Raw genomic sequence first — 15,661 nt, forward strand, 5'->3', positions numbered from 1 at the left:
CACTTTAGCCAGCACCTGTGACAGGAGGTCATAGAAGGCATCTGACTCATCGGCTTTGCCTGCATCCCTCCACGGATGTTCATCTTCGGTGGGGGCATAAGTAACCACGACCACCATTCCTCGCCTCCGGTTGATGGGAAGGCGAGCCCAAAGTAGCCTGGGGCTTACAGCTTCCCATACCTCACCGCCACGCTCCCACGCCCCCTTCATTCTTTTGTTCAAAAGAAGACCCACACCCTGTTGTTTGGCAGTCTGCTGCCCCGAGTAGAGGACTGTCCACCCCTCATGGTGGCAGGAGCCAGAGCCGGTCCACCGGACCTCCTGAATGCCGCATAGATCCAGGCGGTACCGGTCCAGCTCCCGACAGAGGAGTGGCAGCCTCTCCTCTGCAGTGAGCGTTCGAACATTCCACGTGGCCACCCGTAGTGGCTTTTCGTTGTTTCTGGAGTAGCCCCGAGGGTAGGTATTCAATCTCCTGGCTCCGCCAATTGGGGTTTGGCCAGGAGACGTCATAGACGCCTGGCCCCCCGGGGCCTCCGGCACAAGCTTATTAGTTACATATTTCAGTTTAATTCGTGGTTTCGTGGTAATTAATTGAAGGTGGAGGGGTTACCAGCCCCTCGCACCCGTCCAGAGCCCCCGTTTAGCCCCTGTGGTGGACACATATGCCATGAGGGGAGGAGCCAATCAAAATTGGATCTCCCCCCACAGCACTGTCCACGACACCGCGAGGAGGTAGGGGGTTGTTTTGCCGGACTGCACACACACAGAGACACACACAGTGACACACACACAGTGACACACACACACACACAGTGACACACATACACAGCACTTTGTGTGTGTGTGTGTGTGCACCCTGTGTTTTGCCGTGAGCGCAGCACCTCGGCGACTGTGGCAGGCAAGACAACATCTTCACGGACGCATGCTACTCAGACTTCCAGCTGCGTCTCACCGAGACCCTCAGCTCCAACGGTACGTGCCGGAGACACGTGGGAGTGGTGGCGCTGGCAAACTCGCAAAGATGCCCCCGTGTAGCCTAAACGGACTGTTGGGGCAAGCGCTGTTAGCGAGCGCCTATGAAGGCCGGTAACGGTACACGAGGGGGTGGGTGGCCAGCACCACGCCCGACCGCCTTTGTCTCCCCAGTGGCGATGTTTACTACACACTGCTCCAGGTTACTCGTTTGAGGCTGAGTCGACCTAGGGTGAGGCCCAGGACCGGTTCAGACAATCGTCACCGGTGTTGGCCGTGAGCGGGAATGGAACCCGGGTCTTGACGAGGCTGATAAAGTGGAGACGTGGGTCCTGTTGGAATTCTCTTGCACCTCCGCTGTAGCAAAGCCTCTGGCCTCGGTGTGCTGCGTGTCAAAGGTCGATGTTGAATATCCTTGTCTCCCCCGTGTCTCCCCCGTGTCTCCCCCCGCGTCTCCCCCGTTTCTCCCCCGTGTCTCCCCCGCGTCTCCCTCGTGTCTCCTGCGTGTCTCCTCTCGTGTCTCCCCCGTGTCTCCCCCGTGTCTCCCCGCGTGTCTCCCGCGTGTCTCCCGCGTGTCTCCCCCGTGTCTCCTCCGTGTCTCCCCCGTGTCTCCTCTCGTGTCTCCCCCGTGTCTCCCCCCGTGTCTCCCCCTGTGTCTCCTCCGTGTCTCTCCCGTGTCTCCTCTCGTGTCTCCCCCGTGTCTCCCCCGTGTCTCCTCTCGTGTCTCCCCCGTGTCTCCCCCGTGTCTCCTCTCGTGTCTCCCCCGTGTCTCCCGCGTGTCTCCCTCGTGTCTCCCCCGTGTCTCCCCCCGTGTCTCCTCCGTGTCTCCCCCGTGTCTCCTCTCGTGTCTCCCCCGTGTCTCCCCCGTGTCTCCCCGCGTGTCTCCCGCGTGTCTCCCGCGTGTCTCCCCCGTGTCTCCCTCGTGTCTCCTCTCGTGTCTCCCCCGTTTCTCCCCCGTGTCTCCCCCGTGTCTCCCGCGTGTCTCCCCGCGTGTCTCCCCGCGTGTCTCCCCGCGTGTCTCCCCGCGTGTCTCCCGCGTGTCTCCCCCCGCATCTCCCCCGTGTCTCCCTCGTGTCTCCTGCGTGTCTCCCTCGTGTCTCCCTCGTGTCTCCCCCCGTGTCTCCCCCGTGTCTCCCCCGTGTCTCCCCCGTGTCTCGCCCGCATCTCCCTCGTGTCTCCTGCGTGTCTCCTGCGTGTCTCCCCCCGTGTCTCCCCTCGTGTCTCCCCCGCGTCTCCCCCGCGTCTCCCCCGTGTCTCCGTCGTGTCTCCCCTCGTGTCTCCCCCCGTGTCTCCCCCCGTGTCTCCCCCGTGTCTCCCCTCGTGTCTCCCCCCGTGTCCACCCCGTGTCTCCCCCGTGTCTCCCGCGTGTCTCGCCCGTGTCTCCCCCGTGTCTCCCCTCGTGTCTCCCCCCGTGTCTCCCCCGTGTCTCCCCCGTGTCTCCCCCGCGTCTCCCTCGTGTCTCCTGCGTGTCTCCTGCGTGTCTCCCCCCGTGTCTCCCCTCGTGTCTCCCCCGCGTCTCCCCCGTGTCTCCGTCGTGTCTCCCCTCGTGTCTCCCCCCGTGTCTTCCCCCGTGTCTCCCCCGTGTCTCCCCTCGTGTCTCCCCCCGTGTCCACCCCGTGTCTCCCCCGTGTCTCCCGCGTGTCTCCCCCGTGTCTCCCCCGTGTCTCCCCTCGTGTCTCCCCCCGTGTCTCCCCCGTGTCTCCCCTCGTGTCTCCCCCCGTGTCTCCCCCCGTGTCTCCCCCGTGTCTCCCCCGTGTCTCCCCTCGTGTCTCCCCCCGTGTCCACCCCGTGTCTCCCCCGTGTCTCCCGTGTGTCTCCCCCCGCGTCTCCCCTCGTGTCTCCCGCTTGTCTCCCTCGTGTCTCCCTCGCGTCTCCTCTCGTGTCTCCCCCCGCGTCTCCCCCACGTCTCCCCCGTGTCTCCCCCCGCGTCTCCCCCACGTCTCCCTCGTGTCTTCTGCGTGTCTCCCCTCGTCTCCCTCGTGTCTCCCCCGCGTCTCCCCCGTGTCTCCCCCGTGTCTCCCCCGCGTCTCCCCCGCGTCTCCCCCGCGTCTCCCCCGTGTCTCCCCCGTGTCTCCCCTCGTCTCCCCGCGTTTCCCCCGTGTCTCCCTCGTGTCCCCCCGTGTGTCCCCCGCGTGTCCCCCGCGTCTCCCTCGTGTCTCCTCCGTGTCTCCTGCGCATCTCCCCCGTGTCTCCCCCGTGTCTCCTGCGTGTCTCCCTCGTGTCTCCCCCCGCGTCTCCCCCGCGTCTCCCCCGTGTCTCCCTCGTGTCTCCCGCTTGTCTCCCCCGTGTCTCCCCCGTGTCTTCCCTCGTGTCTCCCGCGTGTCTCCCCGCGTGTCTCCCCCGTGTCTCCCCCCGTGTCTCCCCTCGTGTCTCCCCCGTGTCTCCCCCGCGTCTCCCCCCGTGTCTCCCCCGTGTCTCCCCCGCGTCTCCCCCGTGTCTCCCGCTTGTCTCCCCCGTGTCTCCCCCCGCGTCTCCCCCCGCGTCTCTCTCCCCCCCCCTCCCCCCCGTGTGACAGGCCCATGGCCGTCGTCGCGTGTCTGCGAGGAGCACCTGTGGGCGAGCGGCCTGATGGGCCTCCATTCCCCGTGGTCTCTCCTCTTCTCCCTCCTCTACTACCTCACCTGGGGCTTCGGGCTGCACTCCCCGTCGCAGCACGAGCGGCTCTCCACGCGCTCGCTCCTCGTGCGGTCCGCTCCGTCCCGCTCCTCCTCCTCCTCCTCCTCCCCCCCTTCACGCTCGCGGCCCACCACCGCGGGGGCGGCCGGGGACCCCGCGGGGAGGGCTCTCGCCTACCGGGGGAGCGGGGCGGACGCGGGGAGCGACGTCGCAGGTGAGCGGAGGCAGCGGGAGCAGCGGGGAGGAGGGAGAGGCACTTTTCGGGGGAATGAGGGGGAGCCCATGCGGTGGCTAGGAGATGTTGACTCCCTCGCCTGGTGTACAGGAGGTCGTGGGTTCCACCACCATCACCATCATCATCATCACGGTGGCTAGGAGGTGTTGACTCCCTCGCCTGGTGTACAGGAGGTCGTGGGTTCCACCACCATCATCATCACGGTGGCTAGGAGATGTTGACTACCTCGCCTGGTGTACAGGAGGTCGTGGGTTCCACCACCATCATCATCATCACGGTGGCTAGGAGATGTTGACTCCCTCGCCTGGTGTACAGGAGGTCGTGGGTTCCACCACCATCATCATCACGGTGGCTAGGAGATGTTGACTACCTCGCCTGGTGTACAGGAGGTCGTGGGTTCCACCACCATCATCATCATCACGGTGGCTAGGAGATGTTGACTCCCTCGCCTGGTGTACAGGAGGTCGTGGGTTCCACCACCATCATCATCACGGTGGCTAGGAGATGTTGACTACCTCGCCTGGTGTACAGGAGGTCGTGGGTTCCACCACCATCATCATCATCACGGTGGCTAGGAGATGTTGACTCCCTCGCCTGGTGTACAGGAGGTCGTGGGTTCCACCACCATCATCATCACGGTGGCTAGGAGATGTTGACTACCTCGCCTGGTGTACAGGAGGTCGTGGGTTCCACCACCATCATCATCATCACGGTGGCTAGGAGATGTTGACTCCCTCGCCTGGTGTACAGGAGGTCGTGGGTTCCACCACCATCATCATCACGGTGGCTAGGAGATGTTGACTACCTCGCCTGGTGTACAGGAGGTCGTGGGTTCCACCACCATCACCATCATCATCACGGTGGCTAGGAGATGTTGACTACCTCGCCTGGTGTACAGGAGGTCGTGGGTTCCACCACCACCACCATCATCACGGTGGCTAGGAGATGTTGACTACCTCGCCTGGTGTACAGGAGGTAGTGGGTTCCACCACCATCATCATCATCACGGTGGCTAGGAGATGTTGACTCCCTCGCCAGGTGTACAGGAGGTCGTGGGTTCCACCACCATCACCATCATCACGGTGGCTAGGAGATGTTGACTACCTCGCCTGGTGTACAGGAGGTCGTGGGTTCCACCACCACCATCATCATCACGGTGGCTAGGAGATGTTGACTCCCTCGCCTGGTGTACAGGAGGTTGTGGGTTCCACCACCATCATCATCATCACGGTGGCTATGAGATGTTGACTCCCTCGCCTGGTGTACACGAGGTCGTGGGTTCCACCACCATCATCATCATCATCACGGTGGCTAGGAGATGTTGACTACCTCGCCTGGTGTACAGGAGGTCGTGGGTTCCACCACCACCATCATCATCATCACGGTGGCTAGGAGATGTTGACTCCCTCGCCTGGTGTACAGGAGGTCGTGGGTTCCACCACCATCATCATCATCACGGTGGCTATGAGATGTTGACTACCTCGCCTGGTGTACAGGAGGTCGTGGGTTCCACCACCACCACCATCATCATCACGGTGGCTAGGAGATGTTGACTACCTCGCCTGGTGTACAGGAGGTCGTGGGTTCCACCACCACCACCACCATCATCACGGTGGCTATGAGATGTTGACTCCCTCGCCTGGTCTACAGGAGGTCGTGGGTTCCACCACCACCATCATCATCATCACGGTGGCTAGGAGATGTTGACTACCTCGCCTGTTGTACAGGAGGTCGTGGGTTCCACCACCACCACCACCATCATCATCACAGTGGCTAGGAGATGTTGACTACCTCGCCTGGTGTACAGGAGGTCGTGGGTTCCACCACCATCATCATCATCACGGTGGCTAGGAGATGTTGACTCCCTCGCCTGGTGTACAGGAGGTCGTGGGTTCCACCACCATCATCATCACGGTGGCTAGGAGATGTTGACTACCTCGCCTGGTGTACAGGAGGTCGTGGGTTCCACCACCATCATCATCATCACGGTGGCTAGGAGATGTTGACTCCCTCGCCTGGTGTACAGGAGGTCGTGGGTTCCACCACCATCATCATCACGGTGGCTAGGAGATGTTGACTACCTCGCCTGGTGTACAGGAGGTCGTGGGTTCCACCACCATCACCATCATCATCACGGTGGCTAGGAGATGTTGACTACCTCGCCTGGTGTACAGGAGGTCGTGGGTTCCACCACCATCATCATCACGGTGGCTAGGAGATGTTGACTACCTCGCCTGGTGTACAGGAGGTCGTGGGTTCCACCACCATCATCATCATCACGGTGGCTAGGAGATGTTGACTCCCTCGCCTGGTGTACAGGAGGTCGTGGGTTCCACCACCATCATCATCACGGTGGCTAGGAGATGTTGACTACCTCGCCTGGTGTACAGGAGGTCGTGGGTTCCACCACCATCACCATCATCATCACGGTGGCTAGGAGATGTTGACTACCTCGCCTGGTGTACAGGAGGTCGTGGGTTCCACCACCACCACCATCATCACGGTGGCTAGGAGATGTTGACTACCTCGCCTGGTGTACAGGAGGTAGTGGGTTCCACCACCATCATCATCATCACGGTGGCTAGGAGATGTTGACTCCCTCGCCAGGTGTACAGGAGGTCGTGGGTTCCACCACCATCACCATCATCACGGTGGCTAGGAGATGTTGACTACCTCGCCTGGTGTACAGGAGGTCGTGGGTTCCACCACCACCATCATCATCACGGTGGCTAGGAGATGTTGACTCCCTCGCCTGGTGTACAGGAGGTTGTGGGTTCCACCACCATCATCATCATCACGGTGGCTATGAGATGTTGACTCCCTCGCCTGGTGTACACGAGGTCGTGGGTTCCACCACCATCATCATCATCATCACGGTGGCTAGGAGATGTTGACTACCTCGCCTGGTGTACAGGAGGTCGTGGGTTCCACCACCATCATCATCATCATCACGGTGGCTAGGAGATGTTGACTACCTCGCCTGGTGTACAGGAGGTCGTGGGTTCCACCACCACCATCATCATCATCACGGTGGCTAGGAGATGTTGACTCCCTCGCCTGGTGTACAGGAGGTCGTGGGTTCCACCACCATCATCATCATCACGGTGGCTATGAGATGTTGACTACCTCGCCTGGTGTACAGGAGGTCGTGGGTTCCACCACCACCACCATCATCATCACGGTGGCTAGGAGATGTTGACTACCTCGCCTGGTGTACAGGAGGTCGTGGGTTCCACCACCACCACCACCATCATCACGGTGGCTATGAGATGTTGACTCCCTCGCCTGGTCTACAGGAGGTCGTGGGTTCCACCACCACCATCATCATCATCACGGTGGCTAGGAGATGTTGACTACCTCGCCTGTTGTACAGGAGGTCGTGGGTTCCACCACCACCACCATCATCATCACAGTGGCTAGGAGATGTTGACTACCTCGCCTGGTGTACAGGAGGTCGTGGGTTCCACCACCATCATCATCATCACGGTGGCTAGGAGATGTTGACTACCTCGCCTAGTGTACAGGAGGTCGTGGGTTCCACCACCATCATCATCATCACGGTGTCTAGGAGATGTTGACTACCTCGCCTGGTGTACAGGAGGTCGTGGGTTCCACCACCATCATCATCATCACGGTGGCTATGAGATGTTGACTCCCTCGCCTGGTGTACAGGAGGTCGTGGGTTCCACCACCACCATCATCATCACGGTGGCTATGAGATGTTGACTCCCTCGCCTGGTGTACAGGAGGTCGTGGGTTCCACCACCACCATCATCACGGTGCCTATGAGACGTTGACTCCCTCGCCTGGTGTACAGGAGGTCGTGGGTTCCACCACCACCATCATCACAGTGGCTAGGAGATGTTGACTACCTCGCCTGGTGTACAGGAGGTCGTGGGTTACACCACCATCATCATCATCACGGTGGCTAGGAGATGTTGACTACCTCGCCTGGTGTACAGGAGGTCGTGGGTTCCACCACCACCACCATCATCACAGTGGCTAGGAGATGTTGACTACCTCGCCTGGTGTACAGGAGGTCGTGGGTTCCACCACCATCATCATCACGGTGGCTAGGAGATGTTGACTACCTCGCCTGGTGTACAGGAGGTCGTGGGTTCGATCCCGACCCCTGCCTGCTGCTGCTGCTGCTGTATATTTGCAGTCTGCGTCTCTCTCCCCGTGTCCTCCGGTTTTCCCCCCTCTCTGGCATGAATGTCCACGCGACGATGATGACGATGATGACGTTGATGACGATGATGATGACGATGATGATGTTGATGACGATGATGACAATGATGACGATGGTGATGCCGACAACGCCGACGATGACGACGATGACGACGATGACGACGATGACGACGACGATGACGACGATGATGACGTTGATGACGATGATGACGACGACGACGATGATGACGTTGATGATGATGATGACGATGATGACGATGACGACGATGACGACGATGATGACGTTGATGACGATGATGACGATGATGACGATGACGACGATGATGACGTTGATGACGATGACGACGATGACGACGATGATGACGACGACGATGACAACGACGATGACGACGATGATGACGTTGATGACGATGATGACGATGACGACGATGACGACGATGATGACGTTGATGACGATGATGACGATGACGACGATGACGACGATGATGATGACGTTGATGACGATGATGACGTTGATGACGACGACGATGATAACGTTGATGATGACGACGACGATGACGACGACGATGACGACGATGATGACAATGACGACGATGATGACGATGACGACGACGATGATGACGATGACGACGACGACGATGATGACGATGACGTTGATGACGACGATGACGACGACGACGATGATGACAATGACGACGATGATGACGACGACGATGACGACGACGATGATGACGATGACGACGACGACGATGACGACGACGACGATGATGACGATGACGTTGATGACGACGACGACGATGATGACGATGACGACGATGACGACGATGATGACGACGATGACGACGATGCTACGGCCACTTTAGTTAATTTGTGTTGGCGAGGTCACTTCTGAAAAGGAGCTCACTTGTGAGGCCTTACCTGGTAAGAAATAAAAAAAAAATTGTTTAAACTACATCATGATGCCTCCTTTGCCAGTACAGTAAACACCTTGGATTGCGAGTGACTTGGCCCTGCGAGTGGTTTTGCAAGACGAGCAAAACATTTGTAAGTAAATATTAACTTGAATAAACGAGCGAGGGCCTTAGCGACACGAGCGGCAGTAACTCACGTGTAGACACGCTTTGTCATGTGATCACAACGTCACGTGATCACAACAGACGCACGAGCGCTTTGATGGATTCCTGAAGTCGACTGCCAGCGTGGCGATGGAGACGTCGATTTTTTCTTGTTATTTTTTTTTTTCCCCCGTCCACGTGAAAATGAATTCCTGCCGTCGCGAAAGCGGCAGCAGGCGATGGGGACACGTTCGTGATGGCGGGTTTCCACGGCCGCTTTTATATATTTACGCGATCTAACCCCATAAAAACAACTCTGTTATGGGTTATTTATCCTGTTGCAGCGACTGATGATGATGATGATTGTGGTGGTGGTGGTGGTGATGTTATTGTTTGTGATGGTATTGGTGATCATGATGTTATCAATAATTTCAGGAATTATGTCAGAAAATCTCTGGGACCGTGAGCGTTGTCCCGTCCGCATTTACGAAACCTACCTCTCTAAAATGTAACTACCGCAACAACCACAACAACTACACTACCACAACAACCACACTACCAGAACAACCACACTAAACTACCACAACTACTACAACAACTACACTGCACTACCACAACAACCACACTACCAGAACAACCACACTAAACTACCACAACTACCACAACTACTACAACAACTACACTGCACTACCACAACAACCACACTACCAGAACAACCACACTACACTACCACAACAACCATAACTACCACAACAACCACACTACACTACCACAACAACCACACTACCAGAACAACCACACTAAACTACCACAACTACCACAACAACCACACTACCAGAACAACCACACTACACTACCACAACAACCACAACTACCACAACAACCACACTACACTACCACAACTACCACGCTACCAGAACAACCACACTACACTACCACAACAACTACCACAACAACCACACTACGCTACCACAACAACCACAACTACCACAACAACTACACTACACTACCACAACAACCACACTACCACAACAACCACACTAAACTACCACAACTACCACAACTACTACAACAACTACACTGCACTACCACAACAACCACACTACCAGAACAACCACACTACACTACCACAACAACCACACTACACTACCACAACTACCACAACAACCGCACTACACTACCACAGCAACCACACTGCACTACCACAACTACCACAACAACCACACTACACTCCCACAACTACCACAGTGCACTACCACAACAACCACACTACACTATCACAACTATCACACTACACTACCACAACAACCACACTGCACTACCATAACAACCACACTACACTACCACAAATACCATACTACACTACCACAACAACCACACCGCACTACCACAATAACCACACTACACTACCACAACAACCACACTACCACAACTACACTGCACTACCACAACAACCACAACTACCACAACAACTACACTGTACTACCACAACAACCACAACTACCACAACTACACTGCACTACCACAACTACCACAACTACACTACATTGCACTACCACAACTACCACAACTACCAAAACAACTACACTGCACTACCACAACAACCACAACTACACCGCACTACCACAACAACCACACTACACTACCACAACAACCACAACTACACTGCACTATCACAACAACCACAACTACCACAACAACTACACTGCACTACCACAACTACCACAACTACACCGCACTACCACAACAACCACACTACACTACCACAACAACCACAACTACACTGCAATATCACAACAACCACAACTACCACAACAACCACAACTACCACAACAACTATACTACACTACCACAACTACCACAACTACACTACACTGCACTACCACAACTACCACAACAACTACACTGCACTACCACAACAACCACAACTACACCGCACTACCACAACAACCACACTACACTACCACAACAACTACCACAACTACACTGCACTACCACAACAACCACAACTATCACAACAACCACAACTACCACAACAACCACAACTACCACAACAACCACAACTACCACAACAACCACAACTACCACAACAACCACAACTACACTGCACTACCACAACAACCACAACCACCACAACAACTACGCTACACTACCACAACAACCAAACGAGTGTTAATTGCCTACCGGCACTCTCTTGCTCACTAACATCACCGTCTCTCCCTCCTCCTTGTGCTCCCCCCCCCCCCCCGTGTGATCAGCCCCCGCTCATCCTGCTGTGCCAGCCAGGGGGCGCCCCCTGGGCCCCTCTACCTGACCCCCCTGGACTCCCCGGCGGGGGAGGGTCCCTCCTCATCCTCCTCATCCTCCTCATCCTCCTCATCCTCCTCCACTCCGTGGTTCTCCTCCACTCCCTTGCCGGCCCCCGCCCTGCGCTCCCTCCTCTCCCGCGCGCTCTGCACCCGCCCCTCCTCCCTCCTCGCCACCCACCCCACCGCCCACCCCACCGCCCACCCCACCGCCCACCCCACCGCCCACCCCACCGCCCACCCCACCGCCCACCCCACCACTCACCCCACCGCCCACCCCACCACTCACCCCACCACTCACCCCACCACCCACCCCACCACTCACCCCACCACTCACCCCACCACTCACCCCACCACTCACCCCACCACTCACCCCACCGCCCACCCCACCGCCCACCCCACCGCCCACCCCACCGCCCACCCCACCACCCACCCCACCGCCCACCCCACCCAGGACCCTCGCGACCCCTCCCCCGAGCCTCCGGGACCCCTCCCGCCCCTCCGCTCCGTGGGGGGGGGCGCCGCCTCCGCTCCGGGGCCCCCGCAGGGCGACCCCTCCTCTAGGGGTAGGGCCAGGGCCAGAGGGAGAGGGGTGAGGGGCAGGGGGAGGGGCAGGGGCTTAGTGGGCAGGCCCCCACGACGGGGCAGGGGGCGAGGGAGGGGAAGGGCTCGAGGTGGTGATGGTGGTGGCGATGGTGCCGGTGGCGATGGTGCCGGTGGTGGCGATGGTGCTGGTGGCGATGGGGCCGGTGGCGACGGGGGTGATGGTGGCGATGGCGATGATGACGATGATGCTGATGAGACGTTGCTAGAGTTTAGGAGCTCCGGTGGCTACGAATGTGAAGAATCAGACAGTGAATGAGTCTAGAGAGTCAGGGAGACACCGGGTTAAGAGGGTCTAGAGACGCAGGGTCTAGAGACTCGGGGTCTAGAGATTCAAGGTCTAGAGACTCGGGGTCTAGAGACTCACTGAGACCAGGTTCACAGGGTCTAGAGACTCAGGGTCTAGAGACTCAGGGTCTAGAGACTCAGGGTCTAGAGACTCGGGGTCTAGAGACTCAGGGTCTAGAGACTCGGGGTCTAGAGACACGGGGTCTAGAGACACGGGGTCTAGAGACTCTGGGTCTAGAAACTCAGGGTCTAGAGACTCACTGAGACCAGGTTCACAGGGTCTAGAGACTCGGGGTCTAGAGACTCGGGGTCTAGAGAATAACTGAGACCAGGTTCACAGGGTCTAGAGACTCAGGGTTTAGAGACTTACTGAGACCAGGTTCACAGGGTCTAGAGACTCAGGGTCTAGAGACTCGGTGTCTAGAGACTCGGGGTCTAGAGACTCGGGGTCTAGAGACTCACTGAGACCAGGTTCACAGGGTCTAGAGACTCGGGGTCTAGAGAATAACTGAGACCAGGTTCACAGGGTCTAGAGACTTAGGGTCTAGAGACTCAGGGTCTAGTGACTTACTGAGACCAGGTTCACAGGGTCTAGAGACTCGGGGTCTAGAGACTCACTGAGACCAGGTTCACAGGGTCTAGAGACTTAGGGTCTAGAGACTCAGAGTCTAGAGACTCGGGGTCTAGAGACTCAGGGTCTAGAGACTCGGGGTCTAGAGACTCGGGGTCTAGAGACTTGGGGTCTAAAGACTCAGGGTCTAGAGACTCGGGGTCTAGAGACTCGGGGTCTAGAGATTCAGGGTCTAGAGACTCGGGGTCTAGAGACTCACTGAGACCAGGTTCACAGATTCTAGAGACTCAGGGTCTAGAGACTCGGGGTCTAGAGACTCACTGAGACCAGGTTCACAGGGTCTAGAGACTCAGGGTCTAGAGACTCGGGGTCTAGAGACTCGGGGTCTAGAGACTCACTGAGACCAGGTTCACAGGGTCTAGAGACTCAGGGTCTAGAGACTCGGTCTACAGACTCACGGAGATCAGGTTCACAGGGTCTTGAGACTCAGGGTCTAGAGCAGGGGTGGGCAAATTTTTTTTACTCGCGGGCTTTAATGGGTTCTAAAATTTGACAGAGGGGCTGGGCCAAGAACAGATGGATGGAGTGTTTGTGTGAACTCATATAAATGACGTGTAAATATTATTACATGAAAGGATTTGGCCTTTAACAGGTAGCAAAGCATTAATTTGCAAGGCAATTTAACAAATTGCACGAACATGAACAATACAAAAACCCGTCGTAACGTGACTGATCAAACATCATGAAAACATCTGAGGCCTGCGCCCAAACCAATTACCTCACTTGAACTTCTTGATTATCTACATTAACAGGTTAGACAAATTCGGCGGGCCGGATTAAAAAGCCCAACGGGCCGTACTTTGCCCACGTCTGGTCTAGAGACTCGGGGTCTAGAGACTCACTGAGACCAGGTCCACAGGGTCTAGAGACTTAGGGTCTAGAGACTCGGGGTCTAGAGACTCACGGAGACCAAGTTCACAGGGTCTAGAGACTCGGTCTAGAGACTCAGGGAGACCGGGTCTCAGGGTCTAGAGACTCGGGGAGACCGGGTCTCAGGGTCTAGAGACTCGGGGAGACTGGGTCTCAGGGTCTAGAGACTTGGGGAGACTGGGTCTCAGGGGTCTAGAGACTCAGGGTCGAGAGACTCTGGGAGACTGCGTTCTCAGGGTCTATAGACTCTGAGAGACCAGGTTCTCAGGGTCTAGAGACTTTGGGAGACCAGGTTCTCAGGGTATAGAGACTCCGGGAGACCGGGATCTCAGGGTCTAAAGACTCTGGGAGACCAGGTTCTCAGGGTCTTGAGTCTCTGGGAGACCAGGTTCTCAGAGTCTAGAGACTCTGGGAGACTGGGTCCTCAGGGTCTAGAGACTCTGGGAGACCAGGTTCTCAGGGTCTAGAGACCGGGTTCTCAGGGTATAGAGACTCTGGGAGACCAGGTTCTCAGGGTCTAGAGACCAGGTTCTCAGGGTCTAGAGACTCTGGGAGACCGGGTTCTCAGGGTCTAGAGACTCTGGGAGACCAGGTTCTCAGTGTCTAGAGGCTCTGGGAGACCGGGTTCTCAGGGTCTAGAGACTCTGGGAGACCGGGTTCTCAGGGTCTAGATACTCTGAGAGACCAGGTTCTCAGGGTCTAGAGACTCCGGGAGACCAGGTTCTCAGGGTCTAGAGACTCCGGGAGACCGGGTTCTCAGGGTCTAGAGACTCTGGGAGACCAGGTTCTCAGGGTCTAGAGACTCTGTGAGACCAGGTTCTCAGGAACTAGAGACTATGGGAGATCAGATTCTTAGGGTCTAGAGACTCTGGGAGACCAGGTTTCCAGGGTCTAGATACTCTGGGAGACCAGGTTCTCAGGGTCTAGAGACTCTGGGAGACTGGATTCTCAGGGTCTAGAGACTCTGGGAGACCGGGTTCTCAGGGTATAGAGACTGTGGGAGACCGGGTTCTCAGGGTCTATAGACTCTGGGAGACCAGGTTCTCAGGGTCTAGAGACTCTGTGAGACCGGGTTCTCAGGGTCTAGAAACTCTGGGAGACGGGGTTCTCAGGGTCTTGAGACTATGGGAGATCAGGTTCTCAGGGTCTAGAGACTCTGTGAGACCGGGTTCTCAGGGTCTAGAGACTCTGGGAGACCGGGTTCTCAGGGTCTAGAGACTCTGGGAGACCAGGTTCTCAGGGTCTAGAGACTCTGTGGGACCAGGTTCTCAGGGTCTAGAGACTCGGGGGGGGGGGGGGGGGGGGGTGTTGAGCCTGAAGTCTCTGTGGGTTCATTTGCTGCTGGTGCTGCTGCTGTTGTTGTGGCGATTCGTCGAGCCGTGTGCGTGCGTCATTTTTTAGTTTCTGGACATGGGGGCGTCCTAAAGACAGCGGAGCCTCCCTCCTCGCTCTCTCCTCGACTGGGGGGGGGGGGGGAGCTTCATCCTCCTCACCCAGGCCGAGGGGGTTCATGGTTGCGATGGGGAGGGGTGGGCATGGGGTTTTGGGCATGGCTGGGGTATAGGTGGGTAGGGGTAGCGGTTGGTGGGTAGGGGTATGGGTTGTTAGGGGTAGAGGTGAGTAGGCGGATAGAGGTGGGTAGGGGTAGGGATGGGCGGGTGGGTGGAACGCTGTAAATTCTGCGCGGCCGCGTTTAGTTAAAAGTTTCCGTCGCGAGTTCTTGTGAAGAATAAATGAGAAGTCATTTTCACTACAACCGCTTCTGCTCAGGCCTGTGTGTATGTGTGCGTCTCTGCTTCACACACACACACCCACCTTACACACACCACCATGACAACCACCATCACAACAATCGCCACTAAGTGACGGTGACGTCACCACGTCGTTTGTG

At 57.3% G+C, this 15,661-nt stretch overlaps 1 protein-coding gene across 6 annotated transcripts in view; it reads left to right on the forward strand.

Annotated features, from left to right (window-relative positions):
* The window catches only part of LOC116956577 (uncharacterized), a 153,412-nt gene extending 138,157 nt beyond the window's left edge, over positions 1–15,255 (forward strand). For all 6 annotated transcript variants that reach the window (XM_076054384.1, XM_076054386.1, XM_076054385.1 and 3 more), the window contains 4 exons: positions 882–975; positions 3,491–3,805; positions 9,508–9,580; positions 11,331–15,255. In XM_076054384.1, coding sequence (XP_075910499.1) covers positions 882–975; positions 3,491–3,805; positions 9,508–9,580; positions 11,331–12,240 — 1,392 coding nt within the window. In that variant the 3' untranslated portion in view covers positions 12,241–15,255. The remainder of the gene's footprint in view (positions 1–881; positions 976–3,490; positions 3,806–9,507; positions 9,581–11,330) is intronic.
* The last annotated feature ends 406 nt before the right edge of the window (positions 15,256–15,661 follow it).

This window comes from Petromyzon marinus, chromosome 66 (genome assembly GCF_048934315.1).
Source record: "Petromyzon marinus isolate PM22_M1 ecotype Great Lakes invasive population chromosome 66, UKy_Petmar_22M1.pri1.0, whole genome shotgun sequence".
Lineage (NCBI taxonomy): Eukaryota > Metazoa > Chordata > Hyperoartia > Petromyzontiformes > Petromyzontidae > Petromyzon > Petromyzon marinus.